We start from the raw sequence: 26,219 nt of genomic DNA on the forward strand, positions 1-26,219 counted from the left end.
CTGAAGCCATTAAGAATGTCATGGTGGGGTTCCCTACGCCTGCAGGTCTGAATGAGTCAATGACTCTGGCCATTCAGATTGATCGGCGGTTGCGGGAGCGCAAACCTGTGCACCATTTGGCGGTGTCTTCTGAACAGACATCTGAATCTATGCAATGTGACAGAATTCTGACCAGAAGTGAACGGCAAAATTATAGACGGCAAAATGGGTTGTGCTTTTACTGTGGTGACTCAGCTCATGTTATCTCAGCATGCTCTAAGCGCAAAAAAAAAGGTTGATAAATCTGTCACCATTGGTACTTTACAGCCTAAGTTCATTTTGTCTGTTACCCTGATTTGTTCCCTGTCATCTTACCCGGTTAATGCCTTTGTAGATTCAGGTGCTGCCCTGAGTCTGATGGATTGGTCATTTGCCAGGCGCTGTGGTTTTGATTTGGAGCCTTTAAAATTCCCTATTCCACTAAGGGGAATTGACTCTACGCCTTTGGCTACGAATAGACCTCAGTACTGGACACAAGTGACCATGTGCATGACTCCTGTTCATCAGGAGGTGATTCGCTTTCTTGTATTGCATAATTTGCATGATGTTGTCGTGTTGGGTCTACCATGGTTGCAGACTCATAATCCAGTCCTGGATTGGAAAGCTATGTCTGTGTCAAGTTGGGGTTGTCAGGGAATTCATGGTGACGCTCCTGTGGTGTCAATTGCTTCGTCCACTCCTTCTAAAGTCCCTACGTTTTTGTCAGACTACCAGGATGTATTTGAGGAGCCCAAACTCTATTCTCTACCTCCTCATAGGGACTGTGATTGTGCTATAAATTTGATTCCTGGTAGTAAGTTTCCTAAGGGACGACTTTTCAATTTATCTGTGCCGGAGCATGCTGCCATGCGGAGTTATATAAAGGAGTCTTTGGAGAAGGGACATATTCGCCCGTCCTCTTCCCCTCTTGGTGCGGGATTCTTTTTTGTGGCTAAGAAGGATGGTTCCCTGAGACCTTGTATTGATTATCGCCTTTTGAATAAAATCACGGTCAAATTTCAGTATCCTTTGCCATTGTTAACTGATTTGTTTGCTCGCATTAGGGGGTCTAGTTGGTTCACCAAGATAGATCTTCGTGGTGCGTATAACCTTGTGCGTATAAAACAGGGTGATGAATGGAAAACTGCATTTAATACGCCTGAAGGCCATTTTAAGTACCTGGTGATGCCTTTTGGACTTTCTAATGCTCCTTCAGTCTTTCAGTCCTTTATGCACGACATCTTCCGTGAATATCTGGATAAGTTTATGATTGTGTATCTGGATGATATTCTGTTTTTTTCGGATGATTGGGAGTCTCATGTTAAGCAGGTCAGGATGGTCTTTCAGGTCCTGCGTGACAATGCTTTATTTGTGAAGGGCTCAAATTGTCTTTTTGGAGTCCAGAAGATTTCTTTTTTAGGTTTAATTTTTTCTCCTTCTACTATTGAGATGGACCCAGTCAAGGTTCAGGCTATTCATGACTGGACGCAGCCTACATCGGTTAAGAGTCTTCAGAAGTTCTTGGGTTTTGCTAATTTTTACCGTCGCTTCATAGCTAATTTTTCTGGTGTTGTTAAGCCTTTGACGGATTTGACCAAGAAAGGTTCTGATGTGACTAATTGGTCCTCTGCGGCTGTGGAGGCCTTTAGGGAGCTGAAGCGCCGGTTTTCTTCGGCTCCGGTCTTATGTCAGCCAGATGTCTCACTTCCCTTCCAGGTGGAGGTTGATGCTTCCGAGATTGGAGCGGGGGCTGTTTTGTCGCAGAGAAGCTCCGATGACTCTGTGATGAAGCCATGTGCTTTCTTTTCAAGAAAGTTTTCGCCTGCCGAGCGGAATTATGATGTCGGTAATCGGGAGTTGTTGGCTATGAAGTGGGCATTTGAGGAGTGGCGACATGCCATGCGTACCTGCCTGGTTCGAAGAATGTGAAGGCTGATGCTCTTTCTAGGAGTTTTGTGCCTGACTCTCCTGGAGATTCAGAGCCGGCTGGTATTCTTAGAGAAGGGGTGATTTTGTCTGCCATCTCCCCAGATTTGCGACGTGTGCTGCAAGAGTTTCAGGCGGATAGACCTGATCGCTGTCCACCGGAGAGACTGTTTGTCCCGGATAGATGGACCAACAGAGTCATCTCCGAGGTTCATTCTTCGGTGTTGGCGGGCCATCCTGGAATATTTGGTACCAGAGACTTGGTGGCCAGGTCTTTTTGGTGGCCTTCCTTGTCGCGGGATGTGCGTTCCTTTGTGCAGTCTTGTGGAATTTGTGCTCGGGCTAAGCCTTGCTGTTCTCGAGCCAGTGGTTTGCTGTTACCTTTGCCTGTCTCGAAGAGGCCTTGGACGCACATTTCCATGGATTTTATTTCAGATCTCCCTGTCTCTCAGAGAATGTCTGTCATCTGGGTGGTGTGTGATCGTTTTTCTAAGATGGTCCATTTGGTGCCCTTGCCTAAGTTGCCTTCCTCCTCCGAGTTGGTTCCACTGTTTTTTCAAAATGTGGTTCGTTTGCACGGGATTCCTGAGAACATTGTTTCTGACAGAGGATCCCAGTTTGTGTCTAGATTTTGGCGGACCTTTTGTGCTAAATTGGGCATTGATTTGTCTTTTTCGTCGGCCTTCCATCCTCAGACGAATGGCCAAACCGAGCGAACTAATCAGACCTTGGAGACTTATTTAAGATGTTTTGTTTCTGCTGATCAGGACGACTGGGTTACTTTTTTGCCGTTGGCCGAGTTTGCCCTTAATAATCGGGCTAGTTCTGCTACTTTGGTTTCTCCTTTCTTTTGTAATTCGGGGTTTCATCCTCGTTTTTCCTCGGGTCAGGTGGAGCCTTCTGACTGTCCTGGAGTGGATGTTGTGGTTGATAGGTTGTATCAGATTTGGAATCAGGTGGTGGACAATTTGAAGCTGTCTCAAGAGAAGGCTCAGCTCTTTGCCAACCGCCGTCGCTGTGTGGGTCCCCGACTTTGCGTTGGGGACTTGGTGTGGTTGTCTTCTCGCTTCGTTCCTATGAAGGTCTCCTCTCCTAAGTTCAAGCCTCAGTTTATCGGTCCTTATAAGATTCTGGAAGTCCTTGGCCCTGTGTCATTTCGTCTGGACCTCCCAGCATCATTTGCTATTCATAATGTGTTCCATCGCTCGTTGTTGCGGAGGTATGTGGTGCCTGTGGTTCCTCCGGTTGAGCCTCCTGCCCCGGTGCTGGTTGAGGGAGAATTGGAATACGTGGTGGAGAAGATCTTGGATTCTCGTATTTCTAGACGGAGGCTCCAGTATTTGGTTAAATGGAAGGGCTATGGTCAGGAGGATAATTCTTGGGTTGTCGCCTCTGATGTTCATGCAGCCGATTTGGTTCGTGCCTTCCATGTGGCTCATCCTGATCGCCCTGGTGGTTTTCATGAGGGTTCGGTGACCCCTCCTCAAGGGGGGGGTACTGTTGTGAACTCTGTGTTCAGGCTCCCTCTTGTGGTCACTGGTGGTATGGTGTGACTTTTGCTTTGGGCTCCCCCTGGTGGCTTTGCCTGTTATCCTGCTGGTCTCTGGCTATCAGCTGGTTCGTTATCCTCTGGGAGGTTCCTATATAGCTCTGTTTTACTTCCACTTGTTGCCGGCTGTCGATGTAATCAGTGCTACTCAGATTCCTTCTGACTACCTTGCTCCCAGTCCATCCAGGATAAGCTAAGTTTTGTTTGCTCATTTTTTGATCAGCAGTGTTTATCATGTTTTCTGTTCCAGCTTGCTAAAATGTAATTCCCTCGCTTGCTGGTTGCTCTAGTGGGCTGAGTTTCTCCCCACACACCGTTAGTTGGTGTGTGGGTTCTTGATATCTCAGGATGGATATTTTGTAAGGGTTTTTTATTGATCGCATAGACCCCTGCTCTATTTTCTGCTTTCTAGTACTAGTGGGCCTCTTTTGCTGAATCTGATTTCATCCCTATGTATGTGCCTTCTTCTTACATCACCGTTAATATTTGTTGGGGGCTTCTATATCTTTGGGGATTATTTCTCTGGAGGCAAGCGAGGTCTTTCTTTCTCTTTAGGGGTAGCTAGTTCCTCAGGCTGGCTCGAGACGTCTAGGAATTTTTTAGGCACGTTCACCGGCTACCTCTAGTTGTTTTGGATAGGTTCAGATTTGCGATCAGTCCAGTTACCATCTCCCTAGAGCTCGTCCTTTGTTTAATCACTTGCTGATCTATTTGTGATCCTCAGCCACTAGGGATCATAACAGGGGCCATAATCAACCTTTGTGCAGCATTATATGGGGCACATTTTCTATGGAGCATCTTATGGGGGCCATAATCAACCTTTATGCAGCATTATATGGGGCAAATGTGTCTATGGAGCATCTTATGGGGCCATAATCAACCTTTATGCAGGATTGTATGAGGCAAATGTTTCTATGGAGCATCTTATGGGGCCATAATTAAGCTTTGTGCAGCATTATATGGGGCATATTTTATTATAGAGCATCTTATGGGGCCCATCATGAACTTTATGGAGCATTATATGGGGCGTATTTTGTATGGAGCATTGCTTGGTGACAAGAGATTCTCAGTGCTGCAAAGCTTGCCCCCATCGGGACGTCACCACCCTCCCGCTGCGATAGCATTGGGCCTCATCTAGTTTAAAATAAAAAGAATTGAAACTCAATTCCCCAAATCAGTACCCGTTTTAGCAATGTCAGTGCCGCTGTTGCTGGAAAGTGAAGTGTTGTGCTACGTGCCGGCTGTAGTCAATGATTGGGCCACTTGTCAGCTGCAGCCATTATTAATTCGTCAGAGCAGATGAATGCCCTGACAGAATATTGATAAGCTGCAGCCAAATATTGATAAGCTGTTATTTTAATTGGGGTAAAAAATTGATTAAACAGGGGTTGCCAATTAGTGCACAACCACTTTAAAGTTGAAATGGATCCAGGATTTGACCCTTTGAACTATGGTATACATAGTCAGTGTGAAGGGTAACATAAGGAAGTAGAGGAAAGATTGCAGCTTTTGCAAAAGTTGTCCATTATAATGTCAAAATACATAATAAGCCTGTGCAACGTTTCCTGTGTACAAAAACATTGTCCAACAAAACAGGGCTCGTCCGGGATTTGAACCCGGGACCTCTCGCACCCTAAGCGAGAATCATACCCCTAGACCAACGAGCCTTTTATAGAGTTTTGTGCATGGGATATTCCTACAGTTGAAACATGTGGTCGCCACATTAACATTTGGCATTCCAAGTTTTTTTTTTTCCTTTTTAAGAGAGACATTGATTCTTTATACACAATCAGACACGTCTTCCACCAGTTGCAAAATGCAACTAAACAATCTAGCATAGGTATCATAACTAATATGGTTATATAAAGCTTAAAACAACTTTTTATTTTAACTACACTTACCATTTTTTTCTTTTTCTTTTTAAGCATCAACTAGAGATGAATGGATCGATCGGCTAGACGCGAGGCTCGTGAACCTCTTACCCAATTTACTTATTTGTACTGTAACCTACAGGTCCTTCTCAAAAAATTAGCATATAGTGTTAAATTTCATTATTTACCATAATGTAATGATTACAATTAAACTTTCATATATTATAGATTCCTTATCCACCAACTGAAATTTGTCAGGTCTTTTATTGTTTTAATACTGATGATTTTGGCATACAACTCCTGATAACCCAAAAACCTGTATCAATAAATTAGCATATTTCACCCGACCAATCAAATAAAAGTGTTTTTTAATACCAAACAAAAAAACCATCAAATAATAATGTTCAGTTATGCACTCAATACTTGGTCGGGAATCCTTTGGCAGAAATGACTGCTTCAATGCGGCGTGGCATGGAGGCAATCAGCCTGTGACACTGCTGAGATGTTATGGAGGCCCAGGATGCTTCAATAGCGGCCTTAAGCTCATCCAGAGTGTTGGGTCTTGCGTCTCTCAACTTTCTCTTCACAATATCCCACAGATTCTCTATGGGGTTCAGGTCAGGAGAGTTGGCAGGCCAATTGAGCACAGTAATACCATGGTCAGTAAACCATTTACCAGTGGTTTTGGCACTGTGAGCAGGTGCCAGGTCGTGCTGAAAAATGAAATCTTCATCTCCATAAAGCATTTCAGCCGATGGAAGCATGAAGTGCTCCAAAATCTCCTGATAGCTAGCTGCATTGACCCTGCCCTTGATGAAACACAGTGGACCAACACCAGCAGCTGACATGGCACCCCACACCATCACTGACTGTGGGTACTTGACACTGGACTTCAGGCATTTTGGCATTTCCTTCTCCCCAGTCTTCCTCCAGACTCTGGCACTTTGATTTCCGAATGACATGCAAAATTTGCTTTCATCAGAAAAAAGTACTTGGGACCACTTAGCAACAGTCCAGTGCTGCTTCTCTGTAGCCCAGGTCAGGCGCTTCTGCCGCTGTTTATGGTTCAAAAGTGGCTTTACCTGGGGAATGCGGCACCTGTAGCCCATTTCCTGCACACGCCTGTGCACGGTGGCTCTGGATGTTTCCACACCAGACTCAGTCCACTGCTTCCTCAGGTTCCGGTCACCTCTTCTCGTTGTACAGCGTTTTCTGCCACATTGTTTCCTTCCAACAGACTTACCATTGAGGTGCCTTGATACAGCACTCTGGGAACAGCCTATTTGTTGAGAAATTTCTTTCTGGGTCTTACCCTCTTGCTTGAGGGTGTCAATGATGGCCTTCTTGACATCTGTCAGGTCGCTAGTCTTACCCATGATGGGGGTTTTGAGTAATGAACCAGGCAGGGAGTTTTTAAAAGCCTCAGGTATCTTTTGCATGTGTTTAGAGTTAATTAGTTGATTCAGAAGATTAGGGTAATAGGTCGTTTAGAGAACCTTTTCTTGATATGCTAATTTATTGAGACAGGTTTTTTGGGTTATCAGGAGTTGTATGCCAAAATCATCAGTATTAAAACAATAAAAGACCTGACAAATTTCAGTTGGTGGATAATGAATCTATAGTATATGAAAGTTTAATTGTAATCATTACATTATGGTAAATAATGAAATTTAACACTATATGCTAATTTTTTGAGAAGGACCTGTATGTGCATTTGTAAAATCATGCTTTTATTGACCAATGCATTTAAAGTAAAAATTGGATAATTGAACAAAGACTGGCCATTTGTACGATAGTCCTAATGAAGTACTCTGGAGTGAGATAAGACAAATTCATGAAGAGCCCTACACATCTAAAGAATTTGGAGCATCTTTAAGCTCCAGTGTGCGCCACCGGAAGAAATACACTAGAGTATGTTTCCACTTCATTAGTTTTAGGCACGCCCTCAAAACATATTTGTTCAGAGCGGCCTATCACATTCCATGATAAAAGTCATTTGAGGTTTGTGTGTGTTTGTGTGTAGCCCATTCACTACTTCCATCTATCCCCCCTGAAGATGGCTGAACTATCATTGTAAATACACACTTGTACTTTGTATCTCCCCCACCTCATTGTAGATTGTAAGATCTCAGGGTCATCTTATTTTGCTTTAGTTATTGTATTGTTAATGTTGTTACTTATGACTTGCGTTTGAAACTGTTAGGCTGGGGTCACACCTAACATATCAAAATACGGTCCGTTTTTTTTATGGCAGAGATACGCAGAAAAGTTCCTGAACAGTGATCCGTATTCAATGTAGGAGGATGCAATTTTTTCTCCAAAAATGATCCGTATGGCATCCATAAGGCGAGATTTTCTCGCCGGCTTGCAAAATGGACATAGAATCATAGAATGGATCTATGGCATCAAATATTCGTGAAAACATTGATATATATATATATATATATATATATATATATATATATATATATATCAGTGAGACACATATCTATATATTTATATTTAATACAGCGCTAGATAGCTTAAAAGCTGGTAATTCAATTGCCGGCTTTTGCTATCTCCTTATCAAACCCAACAGGATATTGAGACATGGTTTACATACAGTAAACCATTTCATATCCGTTATAATTTTACATATTCCTCACTAATAATGTTAGCAGTTTGTGTGTGTGTAAAATTTGGGAGCTCTAGGTGTTAAAATGAAGGGCTAAATCACGGAAAAAACTGGCGTGGGCTCCCGCGCAATTTTCTCCGCCAGAGTGGGAAAGCCAGTGACTGAGGGCAGATATTAATAGCCTAGAGAGGGACCATGGATATTGCCCCCCCCCCCCCCGGCTAAAAACATCTGCGTCCAGCCACCCCAGAAAAGGCACATCTGTAAGATGCGCCTATTCTGGCACTTAGCTACTCTCTTCCCAATGCCCTGTAGCGGTGGGATATGGGGTAATAAGGGGTTAATGTCACCTTGCTAATGTGAGGTGACATTAACCCCTTAACCCCCCAGGGTGGTTTGCATGTTAATGACCGGGCCAATTTTTACAATTCTGACCACTGTCCCTTTATGAGGTTATAACTCTGGAACGCTTCAACGGATCCTGATGATTCTGAGAATGTTTTCTCGTGACATATTGTACTTCATGATAGTGGTAAAATTTCTTTGATATTACCTGCGTTTATTTGTGAAAAAAAACGGAATTTTGGTGAAAATTTCGCAATTTTCCAACTTTTTATACCCTTAAATCATAGAGATATGTCACACAAAATACTTAATAAGTAACATTTCCCACATGTCTACTTTACATCAGCACAATTTTGGAACCACATTTTTTTTTTGTTAGGGAGTTACAAGGGTTAAAACTTGACCAGCAATTTCTCATTTTTACAACACCATTTTTTTTTTAGGGACCACATCACATCTGAAGTCACTTTGAGGGGTCTATATGATAGAAAATACCCAAGGGTGACACCATTCTAAAAACTGCACCCCTCAAGGTGCTCAAAACCACATTCAAGAAGTTTATTAACCCTTCAGGTGTTTCACAGGAATTTTTGGAATGTTTAAAAAAAATGAACATTTAACTTTTTTTTCACAAAAATTTACATCAGCTCCAATTTGTTTTATTTTACCAAGGCTAACAGAAAATGGACCACAAAAGTTGTTGTACAATTTGTCCTGAGTATGCTGATACCCCATATGTGGGGGTAAACCATTGTTTGGGCGCATGGCATGCAAAATTGACTGGAAAAAGAGATAGGACACCATGTCGTGTTTGGAGAGTCCCTGATGTGATTAAACATTGAAACCCCCCACAAGTGACATCATAATGGAAAGTAGATCCCCTAAGGAACTTATCTAGATGTGTCGTGAGCACTTTGACCCACCAAGTGCTTCACAGAAGTTTATAATGTAGAGCCGTAAAAATAAAAAAATAATATTTATTCACAAAAATTATCTTTTCGCCCCCAATTTTTTATTTTGCCAATGGAAACAGGACAAATTGCACAACAACTTTTGGGGTCCAATTTCTTCTGAGTACACTGATACCCCATATGTGGGGGTAAACCACTGTTTGGGCGCATGGCAGAGCTCAGAAGGGAAAGAGCGCCGTTTGACTTTTCAATGCAAAATTGACTGGAATTGAGATAGGACGCCATGTCGCGTTTGAGGAGCCCCTGAAGTGCCTAAACAGTGGAAACCCTCCACAAGTGACACCATTTTGGAAAGTAGACCCCCTAAGGAACTTATCTAGATGTGTTGTGAGAACTTTGAACCCCCAAGTGTTTCACTACAGTTTATAAAGCAGAGTGGTGAAAATAAAAAATCCTTTTTTTTCCACAAAAATGAATGTTTAGCCCCCAAATTTTTATTTTCCCAAGGGTAACGAGAAATTGGACCCCAAAAGTAGGTGTCCTATTTGTCCTGAGTACTCCTAACCCTAATACCAACCCTAACCATAACCCTAACCACACCCCTAACCCCAACATACCCCAAACCCTAATCCCAACCTTAACCACACCCCTAACTCCAACACACTCCTAACCCTAATCCCAACCATAACCCTAACCACACCCCTAACCCTGACACACCCCTAACCCTAATCCCAACCCTAATCCCAACCATAAATGTAATCTAAACCCTAACTTTAGCCCCAACCCTAACTGTAGCCCCAACCCTATCTGTAGCCCCAATCCTAAGTAAACCTGTTTACTGTAAATGATATCTATAACTCTGTATGTAACCCCTTTCTCATGTACAGCACCATGGAATTAATGGTGCTATATAAATAAATAATAATAAATAATAATAATAATGGGAAAATAGAAATAAATACTTTTTTTTATTTTATTATTTTCCCCTAACTAAGGGGGTGATGAAGGGGGTTTGATTTACTATTTATAGCGGGGGTTTTTAGCGGATTTTTATGATTGGCAGCTGTCACATACTAAAAGATGCTTTTTATTGCAAAAAAAAATTTTTTGCGTCTCCACATTTTGAGAGCTATAATTTTTCCATATTTTGGTCCACAGAGTCATGTGAGGTCTTGTTTTTGTGGGACCAGTTGACGTTTTTATTGGTACCATTTTCGGGCACGTGACATTTTTTTATCGCTTTTTATTCCGATTTTTGTGAGGCAGAATGACCAAAAACCAGCTGTTCATGAATTTCTTTTGGGGGGCATTTATACCTTTCCACGTTTGGTAAAATTGATAAAGCAAATTTATTCTTCGGGTCAGTACGATTACAGCGATACCTCATTTATATATTTTTTATGTTTTGGCGCTTTTATGCGATAAAAACTATTTTATATAAAAAATAATTATTTTTGCATCGCTTTATTCTGAGGACTATAACTTTTTTATTTTTTTGCTGATGATGCCATATGGCAGCTCGTTTTTTGTGGGACAAGATGATGTTTTCAGCGGTACCATGTTTATTTATATCCGTCTTTTTGATCGCGTGTTATTCCACTTTTTGTAAAGCAGTATGATAATAAAGTGTTGTTTTTTGCCTCGTTTTTTCTTTGTTTTTCTTTTACGGTGTTCACTGAAGGGGGTTAACTAGTGCGACAGTTTTATACGTCGGGTCGTTAAGGACACGGCAATACTAAATTGTGTACTTTTATTGTTTTTTAATTTAGATAAAGAAATGTATTTATTGGAACAATATATATGTATATATTTTTTATTTATTTAGGATTTTTTTTTTTTTTTTTTAACACATGATAATATATATATTTTTTTACTTTGTCGCAGGGTGGGACATCATGTTATAGTGTCAGATCGCTGATCTGACACTTTGCACAGCACTGTGTCAGATCAGCGATCTGACAAGCAGTGATGAAGGCTTGCCGCTGCCTGCTCTCAGCAGGCGCTTGCCAGCCACCTCCCTGCAGGACCCGGAAGGAGCCCCGCGGCCATTTTTGATCCATGGCCTGCAGGGAGGAGACGCTCGGAACAACGCGATCACATCGCATTGTTCCAAGGGTCTCATCAAAGCACGCAGGGAGCCCCCTCCCTGCGCAATGCTTCCCTATGCCGGCGGAACGCTGCTATCATGTTTGATCGCAGGGCTCCGAGGGTTAATGTGCCGGGAGCGGTCCGTGACCGCTCCTGGCACATAGTGCCGGATGTCAGCTGTAATAATCAGCTGACACCCGGCGGCGATCGGCCGCGCTCCCCCCGTGAGCACGGCTGATCGCCCATGACGTACTATCCTGTCCCTGGGATATTAAGTCCCAGGTCACCTAGAAGGGATAGTATGTCATATGGCAGAAAGGGGTTTAATGGAGAGATGTCAATAAGACACCTATCCATTATTAATCCAATAGTAATAAAGGGTTAAAAATACACACACACATTATGAATAAAGTATTTTAATGAAATAAATAAAGACATGGGATTTTAATATCTTTATTGTATGCTCAATCCAACTGACGACCCTAGTCTTCTGAAAAAAATGTAAATCAATCTGAAGGGGTTAAATAAATCTACAAAAAGGATCCTGCTAATGCAGCTGCCCCTGGCTGCTGGCTGTAAAAACTGGGGAATTATTGGAATGAAGCTTTGTTGACTTGCGTTGCCTTCATAGAAGCTGTGCCCCCTGGTGGCATAAACTCATATGAACTCTAGCGTGGGAATTTTTCTGAATATTTTCTCATGCAAGAGTTCATATGATTTTATGCCACCAGGGGGCGCAGCTTCTATGATGGCACCACAAGTCAACGAAGCTGCATTCCATTCATTCCCCAGTTTTTACAGCCAGGGGCGGCTGCATTAGCAGGCTCCTGGTTGTAGCTGTATTTAACCCCTTCAGATGGATTTACAGCCTGGGACATGACTGTACCGTGGACAGGTATGGGATATTGTTGCTTTTTTATTTTCCTTTTTTTTTCAGAAGACGAGGGTCGTCAGTTGGACTGAGCGTGCAATAAAGATATTAAAACCCCATGTGTTTATTTATTTCATTCAAATACTTTATTCATAATGTGTGTGTGTATTTTTAACCCTTTATTACTACTGGATTAATAATGGATAGGTGTCTTAGTGACATCTCTCCATTATTAACCAGGCTTAATGTCACCTTACATTACCAAGGTGACATTAACCCCTTATTACCCCATATCCCACCGCTACACGGGAGTGGGAAGAGAGTGGCTAAGTGCCAGAATAGGCGCATCTTACAGATGTGCCTTTTCTGGGGTGGCTGAGGGCAGATGTATTTAGCCGGGGGGTGCCAATAACCATGGTCCCTCTCTAGGTTATTAATATCTGCCCTCAGTCACTGGCTTTCCCACTCTGGTGGAGAAAATTGCGCGGGAGCCCATGACAGTTTTTTCCGTGATTTAACCCTTTATTTTAACACCTATAGCTCCCAAATTTTACACACACAAACTACTAACATTATTAGTGAGGAATATGTAAAAATATAACGGATATGAAATGGTTTACTGTATGTAAACCATGTCTCATATCCTGTTGGGTTTGATAAGGAGATAGCAAAAGCCGGCAATTGAATTGCCGGCTTTTAAGCTATCTAGCTCTGCATTAAATATAAATATATATATGTGTGTCAATGACATATATAATATATATATATATATATATATATATATATATATATATATATATATATATACATACAGTTAGGTCCATATATATTTGGACAGAGACAACATTTTTCCATTTTTCTAATTTTGGTTATAGACATTCCACAGTGAATTTTAAACAAAACAATTCAGATGCAGTTGAAGTTCAGACTTTCAGCTTTCATTTGAGGGTATCCACATTAAAATTGGATGAAGGGTTTAGGAGTTTCAGCTCCTTAACATGTGCCACCCTGTTTTTAAAGAGACCAAAAGTAATTGGACAGATTCAATAATTTTAAATAAAATGTTCATTTTTAGTACTTGGTTGAAAACCCTTTGTTGGCAATGACTGCCTGAAGTCTTGAACTCATGGGCATCACCAGACGCTGTGTTTCCTCCTTTTTGATGCTCTGCCAGGCCTTCACTGCGGTGGTTTTCAGTTGCTGTTTGTTTGTGGGCCTTTCTGTCTGAAGTTTAGTCTTTAACAAGTGAAATGCATGCTCAATTGGGGTGAGATAAGGTGACTGAATTGGCCATTCAAGAATATTCCACTTCTTTGCTTTAATAAACTCCTGGGTTGCTTTGGCTTTATGTTTTGGGTCATTGTCCATCTGTAGTATGAAACGACAACCAACCAGTTTGGCTGCATTTGGCTGGATCTGAGCACACAGTATGGCGGCTCTGAATACCTCAGAATTCATTCGTCTGCTTCTGTCCTGTGTCACATCATCAATAAACACTAGTGACCCAGTGCCACTGGCAGCCATGCATGCCCAAGCCATCACACTGCCTCCGCCGTGTTTTACAGATGATGTGGTATGCTTTGGATCATGAGCTGTACCACGCCTTTGCCATACTTTTCTCTTTCCATCATTCTGGTAGAGGTTGATCTTGGTTTCATCTGTCCAAAGAATGTTCTTCCAGAACTGTGCTGGCTTTTTTAGATGTTTTTTAGCAAAGTCCAGTCTAGCCTTTTTATCCTTGATGCTTATGAGTGGCTTGCACCGTGCAGTGAACCCTCTGTATTTACTTTCATGCAGTCTTCTCTTTATGGTAGATTTGGATATTGATACGCCGACCTCCTGGAGAGTGTTCTTCACTTGGTTGGCTGTTGTGAAGGGGTTTCTCTTCACCATGGAGATTATTCTGCGATCATCCACCACTGTTGTCTTCCGTGGGCGCCCAGGTCTTTTTGCATTGATGAGTTCACCAGTGCTTTCTTTCTTTCTCAGGATGTACCAAACTGTAGATTTTGCCACTCCTAATATTGCAGCAATACTCTCGGATGGTTTTTTCTGTTTTCGCAGCTTAAGGATGGCTTGTTTCACCTACATGTAGAGGTCCTTTGACCGCATGTTTACTTCACAGCAAAACCTTCCAAATGCAAGCACCACACCTCAAATCAACTCCAGGCATTTTATCTGCTTAATTGAGAATGACATAACGAAGGGATTGCCCACACCTGTCCATGAAATAGCCTTGGAGTCAATTGTCCAATTACTTTTGGTCCCTTTAAAAACAGGGTGGCACATGTTAAGGAGCTGAAACTCCTAAACCCTTCATCCAATTTTAATGTGGACACCCTCAAATGAAAGCTGAAAGTCTGAACTTCAACTGCATCTGAATTGTTTTGTTTAAAATTCATTGTGGTAATGTCTATAACCAAAATTAGAAAAATGTTGTCTGTCCAAATATATATGGACCTAACTGTATATATATATATATATACACACATATATATATATATATATATATATATATATATATATATATATACCTATTCTATGTGTAGACATTTATTCTATCTATTCTATTCTAACCTGTCAGTGTGATTTTACTGTACACCGCACTGAATTACCGGCTTTTCTACAGGACACCAGTGCGTATTTCTTGCAAGTCACACGCATGGTCCGTGTGTAATCCGTATTTTTCTCGCTCCCATAGACTTTCATTGGCAGATTTTTTGCACAATACGCTGACAAATGCAGCATGCTGCGATTTTCTCAACCCGTAAAATACGGCCGAGAAATATAGGGCTGATGGAAACTGCCCCATAAAGAAGCATTGGTCCGAGTGCAATGCGTTGTTTTTGCTCCTCTCCCTCGTCTGTATTTCTCTCTAGTGTGACCCCGGCCTTAAACTGTAAAGCGCTGCGGAATATGTTGGCGCTATATAAATAAAGATTATTATTATTATTCATTCATACTTTACGCCACGCTTGTACATTTTATGCATGATTCATTTGACATCCCTCCTAGCTAAGCTCTGCTCACTTTTCAGAATTGGCATAAAACAAGTGGCACAATCTTTGCTGATCTACAAGTTGCACAACAATGTTGCACCATTTCACGATCAAATTCTGTTTGATGAATCAGTGACAAAATCCCCCGATTCATCAAAGCTGGTGTGAACAAGGCTGATCTTGATGAGGGATCGTGTAGGAGACTGACGCCTTTAACTAATCTGGTGCATCTGATAAGTGGCAAGGGCATCACCCCAAATCTTACTCCAGTCGATGATTGGAGTAAGATTTCTGGCATAAGGAATATCACAATTTTCCATGAATTAGACAAGCTGTGGCCTCACGCCTCCATCCCACTCCAGGTCCACATCTTTTGGTGGAGTTGGGCTAACCTGGCGAGAAAACGCCAAAAGTTACAACATTTTTGTACAGCTTCGAGTTACGCAAAAATGTTGCTACTTATCAAAGTGTTTTACACCAGAATTCTGTAGAAAACACTTTGATGAATGGATGAAAAAACGGACCTAAGAATGGAATATCTGAAAATCGTCTGAGTTTTCTGGATGAAAATTGGACAATTTTTCATAAGCTCATCTGAACTTGGCCTTAGTGCAGTTACTTTTGTCTCTAGGAATAATAGTTCCTCTCATGTCAGCAGTGATTCGGTAGCTGTGTTGTTACAGCTACTGTATCCTCAGATCAATAGGAGTAATTCCATCTCCATCTTTCAGCTTTCTTATCACAATGCAAAAACACCAGGGTTGCAAATTAGTGACCCTCCGAAACAGTGACACACTCCATCTCAGTATAGTTCCATGAGTAATAAACTTACCGCCCGCAGTGCTCCCAGGAGCCGCGCATATGAGTAGCAGATAAGGGTCAGGGGAATAACGAAACAGAAGACGAATATAAACCATGTGTAGTATTCACTGCGATATTTAGTGCCCACTGTGTACCAGTCTGGACCACATGAACACTGTAAACCCTCTGGCATATACCTGGTGGGAAAGAGAAGGAGAATAAACAATAATAAATAACACAATTTAAATAGAAAATAGAGATAAAAAAGAAAACAAGTAAATAATGGGTGAGAGAAAGTTTTCAATGGGTTCAAGTTCGGGTACAGTACTGGAATCCAAACTTTGGACTAAAGTTTGTGGAACCCGGCGAACCCAAGCTTTGGCCTGCTCATCCATACTCCTGTGTTCTCTTTTTTGTCCGTTCTGGTTTTTTTTCTTTAGTGCCTAATTTTTCCTTTAATTTGCGCCTTTTTTCCCTCTATTTTATCTGTGTCAGCCTGTTTTTTATGGTCGCCAAAGTGGGTGGGTTTTGAGGTTTCTGAACGCTTTTGGCTTATTCTTCAACGGTGACTTTTTAAAAATCGCTAAATGTTTGCACAAAAGTTCTCCAGTCACCCCCCTGGAGTCAGTGTAGGCATATCTGTTTTTTACTGCTAATTTTGCAACATTTTAGTGGAACATGTTAAACCCAGAAATAAAGGCCCGAATTCATCCTCTGCGTTTTTCTCTAAGTCACTTTCTTTTTTTGCATTGTGATATTTCATGCTGTTTATTGAGCCAAACTGTTTAAAATGGAGCACCCAAGGTTCACGAATTTTGGGCAAAGATAAAAATGGTCTTTATTTTTGTCCTTAATCTTTTTAACTAAAAAAATCTTACATTGTGCTAATGGCAAAAAAATTGTGCCAGAATAACTGGCGCACATAAAGTCGCGGCAGTACGAGGCTGGAGTACATAGGCGACAATTTTCTTTATACTTTTTAATAGGTTGTAAATTGATGAATTAGAGAAAAACATCCGGAAATCCCAAATCCCGGCCACAATAGCAAATTAAAAAACAAGCAAACAGGCATAAAAATAGACTTTAAAAATGCTGATTGAAAGAAGAATTAAAGGGAACCTGTCATGTAAAAAATGTTATTAACCTGCAGCTGTGGGTTTAATCTGCAAGTTAATAGTGATCTAAAGCTGTGTGGCCGCCGCACTGACAGATTGGCTGCCAGGGAGGAAATTATTTTTTTCCTCTCAGCAGGCTCCGGCTTTCAGTCATAGAGGTGTGGCTTCAGTCAGTGCTTACTACATAGTGAGCAGCGGCTGTAACCGCGCCCCGGCACTGACTGACAGCCGACTCAGGAGTGCATCAGTACACAACCGGCTTTCAGTCAGTGCTGGGGCGCGGTTACAGTAGTTGCTCACTATGTACTAAGCGCTGACTGAAGCCACACCTCTGTGACTGAAAGCCGAGGCCTGCAAGCTGAATTAAAGTTAATTTCCTTCTGATAGCGGGGCTCTCAGTGCGGTGGCCGCAAGGTTTCAGAATACTAGTAACCTGCAGAGTAACCCTATATTGGCAGGTAAATCGCATTTTTTGCAATGAAAGGTTCCCTTTAAATTAAAACAAAAAAGCCATCTAAAAACAAGACAAAAACAGCACAAATGCAATAATGAATCAGGGCCCCAAGAGCATTTTTGATTTTGCTCAAAATTAATTTTGCAGTTTGGGAGAGTTTGATGCAAAAACATTCAATGAATATGATGAGACAAAAAAACACACAAAAAAATTTACTTAAAAAACCCCGTAAATGATGAATTTGCACCGTCATGGCAAATCGCTAGAAGGTAGAAACAGTCAGATTTCAGCTCTGAAATCTGCGGGGAAAAAAGGAAAGAATACAGCTCAGAGTGAGAACATGGGCTGTATAACTTCTCCCTGTAGCACAAAACATTTATGATTGGCAAATCTGAGCAGTTCATTAACCCCTTTTCCACTAAAACCCACTTTGATAGCTTATTTGTATAAAAAGCAAAGCATAAAAAAAACTAGGCACTGCTGAGATTCGAACTCAGGATCTCCTGTTTACTAGACAGGCGCTTTAACCAACTAAGCCACAGCGCCGCACGGTCTCTGCCCTCTCCTCCTCTGTACTAGACACACTGAGTCTCAGTGTCAGCTGCTGAGTGCCCGGGATTCCTGAATAGTCGCCTCGCCGCCATAAGGAAGCTCCGCAGTATTATCGCTTACCTGCTCCAGCCGAAGAATGGGGGTACAGACACCCCGAAACCAATGAGCCAGGTGACCAGGACCACCGCCAGCGCGTGTTTGGAGCTGAAGCAAAAGTTTCCCATTGGTTTGCATATAACAAAGTATCTTTCAAAGGCCAGAAACGCCAGGGACCAGCCGGTGACCAAACCTGAGGAGACGAACAATGGGGTGAGTGACCAAACCTGAGGAGACGAGCAATGGGGTGAGTGACCAAACTTGAGGAGACGAGCAATGAATGGGGTGAGTGACCAAACCTGAGAAGATGAGCAATGGGGTGAGTGACCAAACCTGAGGAGACGAGCAATGGGGTGAGTGACCAAACCTGAGGAGACGAGCAATGGGGTAAGTGACCAAACCTGAGGAGACGAGCAATGAATGGGGTGAGTGACCAAACCTGAGGAGACGAGCAATGGGGTGAGTGACCAAACCTGAGGAGACGAGCAATGGGGTAAGTGACCAAACCTGAGGAGACGAGCAATGAATGGGGTGAGTGACCAAACCTGAGGAGACAAGCAATGAATGGGGTGAGTGACCAAACCTGAGGAGACGAGCAATGGGGTAAGTGACCAAACCTGAGGAGACGAGCAATGAATGGGGTGAGTGACCAAACCTGAGGAGACGAGCAATGGGGTGAGTGACCAAACCTGAGAAGATGAGCAATGAATGGGGTGAGTGACCAAACCTGAGAAGATGAGCAATGAATGGGGTGAGTGACCAAACCTGAGGAGACGAGCAATGGGGTAAGTGACCAAACCTGAGGAGACGAGCAATGAATGGGGTGAGTGACCAAACCTGAGGAGACGAGCAATGAATGGGGTAAGTGACCAAACCTGAGGAGACAAGCAATGAATGGGGTAAGTGACCAAACCTGAGGAGACAAGCAATGGGGTAAGTGACCAAACCTGAGGAGACGAGCAATGAATGGGGTGAGTGACCAAACCTGAGGAGACGAGCAATGGGGTAAGTGACCAAACCTGAGGAGACGAGCAATGAATGGGGTGAGTGACCAAACCTGAGGAGACGAGCAATGGGGTAAGTGACCAAACCTGATGAGACGAGCAATGAATGGGGTGAGTGACCAAACCTGAGGAGACGAGCAATGGGTTAAGTGACCAAACCTGAGGAGACGAGCAATGAATGGGGTGAGTGACCAAACCTGAGGAGACGAGCAATGGGGTGAGCTACAAGTGCTGCACCGTCACACTGCACCGGCGCTGCATGAGATTCCTTGCAGGAGAACATGAGGGAACATATTTTGCTATGTGAAAAACATATATTTCTGTTATTACTCAATTTTTTAGAAAATTGAGGGAAAATAGAAAATCAGGTCTTGTGAGATTCTATGCAATCGCTTTTTCTTTCTGCAATGTTTCATACAAGAAAATCCTTCCTAAAAAATCATGCGGTCAATGGTGTGAAAACCGCGGAAAACATGCACCCAATTGTGTGAATGCACGATCTGCGTCGTTTTGTGGTGGTGAGGGCACCATTATGGGCTCATGTTACAGGGTTATGGGGGCGCAGTCCTTACAGGCACATATGTAAAACACAGGTTTTTGGTGATTTTTTTTTTTTTGCAGCTCGTTTGCTCCAAAAATCTCCTCAGATATTGCCGCAAAAACACTTGAAGGACTTTTTCTCATCATTTCAATGTCAATCCACTGTGGTGTATGAGTTTAGTTTTTTTAGCATTTTTTTTCCTTTTCAGGCTTTAAAGAAAAGTTCCGGAGGAAATAAAAGAAGTTCTTGTCCATTCTTTGAGGTGGATTCATCCTGGAATCCACTTCAAACTTGACAAATCGAGTCAAAAAAGGCTGTAGAAAGGACACTTCAGGGGAATTATTTTTTTTTTTTAAAAAAAACCTCTTTGAAATTGCCATTGGGTATGTATCCACGTTCAGGATTGCATCAGGATTTGGTCAGGATTTTTCATCAGTATTTGTAAGCGAAAACCAGGAGTGGGTGATAAATACAGAAGTGGTGAATATGTTTCTATTATACTTTACCTCTAATTGTTCCACTCCTGGTTTTGGCTTACAAATACTGATGAAAAATACTGACCAAATCCTGATGCAATCCTGAACGTGGACACATACCCTAAGGGTATGTGTCCACGTTCAGGTTTGCTTCAGGCTTTGGTCAGGATTTTATGCAGGTAAAATCCTGACCAAAAATGCACCTGAGGTCACTGGCAGGTCACCTGCGGTGTTCCTGCGTGTTTTGCTCATTGTAGCAACATGCTGCGTTCTGAAAAAACGCAACGCATGTGCGTTTTTGCGGGAAAAACGCATGCGTTTTTTAATGCACAGTGGAGACGGGATTTCATTAAATCCCCTCCACTATGCTGTAACATCTGGACGCTGTGTTTTTGATGCTGCGGCTCAGCGCTGCGTCAAAAACGCAGCGTTTCCTGAACGTGGACACATACCCTTAAGGCGTTTTCTTTTTCAGGTGGATTCCGCTTAGAAGCCACTAGAGAACACTCCAAAAAAGAGCTCTATAAAATGATCATAATGCTCAGCAATGTCAAAACGATATTGCTGTGCACATGGCTCGGAAACCCTGAAGAAGATAAAAGAAGTACCAGTCATGCTCATGCCCTCTCTCGGAGTATGGCCGGGGGATCACACTTGCGAGTGTAATGCGAGAAACTCAGCAGTTGCACCAGCGTTTAGAGACAGCTTGTGCACATAGCTTTCAACCTCTTGAAAAAGCATTCTGCAAAAACTCCTCGACAAAGGAGCATTTCCTAAAGGGATTTCTGCTTGGAAAACGAGCCATTTTTGAGCACCTGAAAATAAACCCTGTGTGAACATAGCCGTAGGGTGTATGTTCACAATATTTTTTTTCCAGCATGTTTGGTGGGACTCTGCTCCAAAAAATGCCAGAAAAAACGCTCACAAAACGCTGGAAATAATCTGTGTATTCATTGCTTTGTAAAAGACTTGCTGTTCATATGTTATGTTCAAGCTTTTGACCATGTTTTTGGTTCAAGTGTTTCCACCTAAAAAAAAAAAGACGCCCGAAGAACGATAACGAAAAAGCTAAAAGAGAATAAAATGCCAAAGACAAGAAGCAATTTCTAGAGCATCTTCCACTTAAAAAGTGGACATTTTAGACTGGTGGAAAAACAAGCTTTGTGAACATAGCCTTAGGTTTCTAGTTGAGGTTAACGGTGCTTGATATACAGATATTCTGTGGGCTTTTAGGTGGTTTTCAGGTCTAGGAAGAGCTGGTTTTGGTTGTGTAGGCCTCTACCAGAGCTGGCGACTGTGTGCCACATGGCTCTCAAGACACTGGGGGGCTCTAGGGCTGCGGTTGTATACCGCTGTGATACAATAAGGCTTTTGATGTGATTGCTGGTAGCCGTAACCAAATCTCATGTCTCTCCTAGATCACTCGCCACGCTGGCCTTGTTTGGTACCAATAATCCCACCTTCCATGACCTACATCTGCTATCTGCAACTTCTAACAATATTGATAATCAGGCGAAAGAAACTTAGACAAATTGTAAAAACTGTGCCAAGGTCTACGGAAGCACGGCCTTACCTGAGAGAGTGCCAACGAACCCCTCAATAGAACAGGCAGTCTTGCCGAAGACAAAATACCCTTTGCAGCTGGAAACAAACACAGTAAATATGGAGAAGATACAGATGAGGAGCCCGGCCACCGAGATGTTCACCAGGATGTAGTTGAGCGGCTGCCGCAGTTTCTTGTATTTTACGGTTACCACCAATACAACCGAGTTTAAAGGTGTGCCAAAGATGAACACCACACCCATAAAAATGGCCTGTAAGTTAAATGCCCATCTTGGTGCAATATGATATTGAGGGCCATCCCAGGGACTAATATCAGATATATTCTTAAAGAGGTAGAATTCGTCGTCCCCCAACATCCCACCCTGTCCGTGTTTTCACTATTCTCCTGAAGTTGTCCTTTTTGCGCTGCTTTATAGGCAGTATTCTCCGTCCAATCCTTTTAAGTTCTCATCGGGATCAGCCAATAATCCTGCTCACCCTCAAGGATTTATGGATATTGTGTTCTTAGCAAGATGCAGAAGTACAAGTAATGCCTGTCGGGGGACAGATTAGGATTGGGAGCCAATAATGGGAGTAGAATTTACCGACCGTGGCTACTCCAGTCTTTGGAATACAACTTAGGAATCGCACCTTTATAGGAACCATTGTTATATGCAGTGTACATACAACAGACATAATTATGCTCGTTACATCAATATTCTAACCCCTTCCATGGCCAAAGCAATAATTTGGTGTTTTTATTTCACAGTCTAAACATCTCATGATTATTAGGGGGCTGTATGGAAGAGGGTCCTGGCAGTACACCATCATGCAAGCACTGTAACATACTTTTTATACTACAGTAGAGGATACTTAGTAATGTGCCACTGCCTGATTTCAATTACATTTAAAATAATTATGTCCTTTTTATGCGTCATATTTATAATGGAAGCTGCCACTGTCACCAATACACAGTAAGTTCCACATACAGATTATCTGTATCGGGTGTACAACTATTTCTTTGCAGTAAGTCCTGGTATCCATGGAGATGTGATGCTTTGTGGGCTGTGTTCTATTGACTTTGCAACAATATCTGTGATGTCTGACAGCGTCATAATTCATTGCCAATGTGGGGAGTTTGAACACTCAGTGGCGGAGATCTGACACTATGGAAATTACAGGATCACCATTTGCTAATGTGAGTGGCTCGTTGGTCTAGGGGTATGATTCTCGCTTTGGGTGCGAGAGGTCCCGGGTTCAAATCCCGGACGAGCCCTATTTTGTGGGACAATGTTTTTGTACACAGGAAATGTTGCATAGGCTTATTATGTATTTAGATATTACAATGGACAACTTCACAACACTTGACTTTCCAGTAACAGCGGCACTAACTTTGCTAAAACGGGTAATGATTTGGGGAATTGAGTCTCAAGTCTTTTTATTTTAAACTAGATGAGGCCCGATGCTATCGCATTGGGAGGGTGGTGACGTCCCGATGGGGGCAAGCTTTGCAGCACTGAGAATCTCTTGTCACCAAGCGATGCTCCATACAAAATACGCCCCATATAATGCTCCATAAAGTTATCCAGTGAAAACATGGCGTTATATCGTTGAAGATATAAACGATATAACCTTTATTGCTATGACGTAATTAATGATCTAATCTGAAAACTTTAGATAATAGGTGATTGATTGATGAATGAATGAATTAAATAATAATAAAAAAATCGCAAAATAAAAACAGGGCTCGTCCGGGATTTGAACCCGGGACCTCTCGCACCCAAAGCGAGAATCATACCCCTAGACCAACGAGCCAACTTCACTATCAGAACATTGTACCGGAGGATATCGATGCGTAACGCAGAGCTGGTGCTCTATGTATATGATATACAGTGATGTCTGCTGAGCAAATACCTCCCACATAACACAACCTGCATCATCCAGTACATGTCATGTTCATAGAACTAATGGCTGAGATTGCAAACAAGGGATTCATGTTCTACAGTATACTCAAGCATTAAACACAAGTATAAAAGAATGTTTTTCCCCTAAAAAATTATTTATATAGAATACCTAATACATTATAATACAGCATACAATTAAATAAAAAACATGGAAAAAAGGCTGTAGTGCATGTGTAATAATTTTCAATTTTAAGTCCTTTTCAGTGATTGCTTCGGATTTCTCAAACACTTTTTACACAATGTAAGGTTGCGCAAAAATGTTGTGACCTTTGCCAATATCATTACGGTTTACCTAATTCATAGTAAGCTCTTAATGAATCCAGCGCCTCCGGCAGGCACTCGCATCCAAAGTGGCATAAACAATACTGTAATTGATGAATCGAGCCTTTGTCTTTTGGATTTTATTAACGTTTTTACACCAAATTCTTCAGAATGGAGCATGCAGTCATAAATTTGGCACAAAATCCCAAAATTATTTTTTTTCACCCATACTGTCACTGGTTTTTATGACTTTTTAGCACTAAAAATAACAAATTACGTAAAAAGCCGCAATGCGCCAAACATAAAAAATACTCCAGATACCTTACTCCAGGCAGGGACAAGAGATGTGCCCTGAAAAATGCCTCATTTCATAAAAGTCGCATGAATCTGTCTAACAGTATGTGCACACGATTAGTAAACACTGCGGGGGGTTGGACGCTGCGTAGTTGTGCAGCGTCCAGCAGCGTCCAACCCCCAGTGGCCAGATGTTACAGCATAATGTATGGGATTTCAAGAAATGTCCACTATGTGTCCAGGGACGTCCGCGGCTCCCCCCGCGGAGAGGGACACATGTCACGTCTCTCCAGAATGCAACATGTCTATTTATCTTGCGGAGACGCGACCCTCTGCAAGAGAAATGTCACCTTACAATGTATTGGGCACGGTGTTTCCGCACGGTTCAGTGATAACATGCGGAATCACCTGTGTTCAATAGCCGGCAGCACTTTGGACGCAGCGGACATGTGCTACATCCAAAGCACTGCCACTTCTGGATCGTCTGCACACACCCTAAGGCCTGTCCCACACGTCCAGATAATTCCGGTACCGGAAAAATCGGTACCGGAGTTATCCGTGTCCGTGAGCTCACGTAGGCCATCCGTGTGGCACACGTGCGGCAGCCGTGTGCCGCCTGGGTACCACACGGACCGTGCAGGAGAGACAGCGCTACAGTAAGCGCTGTCCCCCCAGCATGGTGCTGAAGCCGCCATTCATCTGTTCTCTCCAGCGCTCGCTGGGGAGAAGGGATGAAAAATCTTTTTTTTTTTTTTTTTTTTTGTGTGTTTAAAATAAACTTTAGGGCATCCACCCCCCTCCCACCACCTGTGCGCCCGGCCGCCGGCATTAAAATACTCACCCGCCTCCCTTGACGCTTGCTCTCCGCCCCGCAGCTTCTGTATGAGCGGTCACGTGGTGCCGCTCATTACAATTGATGAATATGCGGCTCCACCTCCCATAGGGGTGGAGCCGCATATTCATTTCTGTAATGGGCGGCCCCACGTGACCGCATACAGGAGACGCTGCGGCCAGGACAGGACACTGCGAGGGAGGCGGGTGAGGATTTTAATAACAGCGGGCGGGCGCACAGGGGGTGGGAGGGGGGTGGGGACATGGATCTTTATGTTAAACACGAGAAACAAACAAAAAAAAGGATTATTCATATCTTCTCTACAGCAAACACTGCTGCAGAGAAGATATGAATGGCGGCTTCAGCACCATGTGGGGGGGACAGCGCTTACTGTAGCGCTGTCTCCTGCATGGCACACGGACTGCACACGGACAACGTCCGTGTGCGGTACGTGTTTTACACGGACCCATTGACTTTAATGGGTCCGTGTAATCCGTGCGCTCCCACGAACACTGACATGTCTCCGTGTTTGGCACACGGAGACACGGTCCGCAAAAAATCAATGACATCTGCACAGATGCATTGATTTCAATGTGTCTACGTGTGTCAGTGGCTCCGGTACGTGAGGAAACTGTCACCTCACGTACCGGAGCCACTGACGTGTGAAACCGGCCTAAAACATTTGGATAAGTAAAACTGACAAGGAAAAATGAAAGCAAAGAAAAAGAAAGGCAACTTATAGGGCCCAATGTTTTGCACCTTTTTTTGTGTTTACACAAAGTCTATCTTTACATTTGCACCTTTTTTTAACTCTATTTTATATCTGGTCGTCAGGGTTTTTTTCTAGTTTGCCACTGTGGGCATGGTTTACAAAACGTCACAATATTTGTCCCAGAGGACTTCAGTCCACCCTGGAGTAATTTTAGGTATGCCAGTAAATTTTCAGCAATTTTTACAACATACTGAAAAAAAAAAGATGCTACTCTTTGCTCAAAAAGTGCTCAGAAAAATAACCACTGTTTTGCAATGTGGACAATTTCCAAAAAGTTGTATCTTTGTTAGTACGGTATATATGATACTCATCATGACTGAATA

General features: G+C 42.6%; 1 protein-coding gene and 4 non-coding genes across 5 annotated transcripts in view; 1 reads left to right on the forward strand and 4 right to left on the reverse strand.

The window, feature by feature from the left end:
* The window catches only part of OPN1SW (opsin 1, short wave sensitive), a 38,667-nt gene extending 15,943 nt beyond the window's left edge, over positions 1 to 22,724 (reverse strand). The window contains exons 1-3 of the mRNA XM_077264352.1: positions 21,805 to 22,724; positions 18,235 to 18,403; positions 16,025 to 16,190 (exon numbers count right to left, since the gene is read on the reverse strand). Coding sequence (XP_077120467.1) covers positions 16,025 to 16,190; positions 18,235 to 18,403; positions 21,805 to 22,150 — 681 coding nt within the window. The 5' untranslated portion in view covers positions 22,151 to 22,724. The remainder of the gene's footprint in view (positions 1 to 16,024; positions 16,191 to 18,234; positions 18,404 to 21,804) is intronic.
* Positions 5,089 to 5,160, reverse strand: TRNAP-AGG (transfer RNA proline (anticodon AGG)). Its single transcript has one exon. It is a non-coding gene; the product is annotated as a tRNA-Pro (tRNA).
* Positions 18,035 to 18,108, reverse strand: TRNAT-AGU (transfer RNA threonine (anticodon AGU)). The gene has a single exon. It is a non-coding gene; the product is annotated as a tRNA-Thr (tRNA).
* A 253-nt stretch (positions 22,725 to 22,977) lies between the features above and the next one.
* On the forward strand, positions 22,978 to 23,049 carry TRNAP-UGG (transfer RNA proline (anticodon UGG)). The gene has a single exon. It is a non-coding gene; the product is annotated as a tRNA-Pro (tRNA).
* Positions 23,050 to 23,516: 467 nt separating this feature from the next.
* Positions 23,517 to 23,588, reverse strand: TRNAP-UGG (transfer RNA proline (anticodon UGG)). The gene has a single exon. It is a non-coding gene; the product is annotated as a tRNA-Pro (tRNA).
* Positions 23,589 to 26,219: the final 2,631 nt, after the last annotated feature.

This window comes from Ranitomeya variabilis, chromosome 5 (genome assembly GCF_051348905.1).
Source record: "Ranitomeya variabilis isolate aRanVar5 chromosome 5, aRanVar5.hap1, whole genome shotgun sequence".
Taxonomy (NCBI): Eukaryota; Metazoa; Chordata; class Amphibia; order Anura; family Dendrobatidae; genus Ranitomeya; species Ranitomeya variabilis.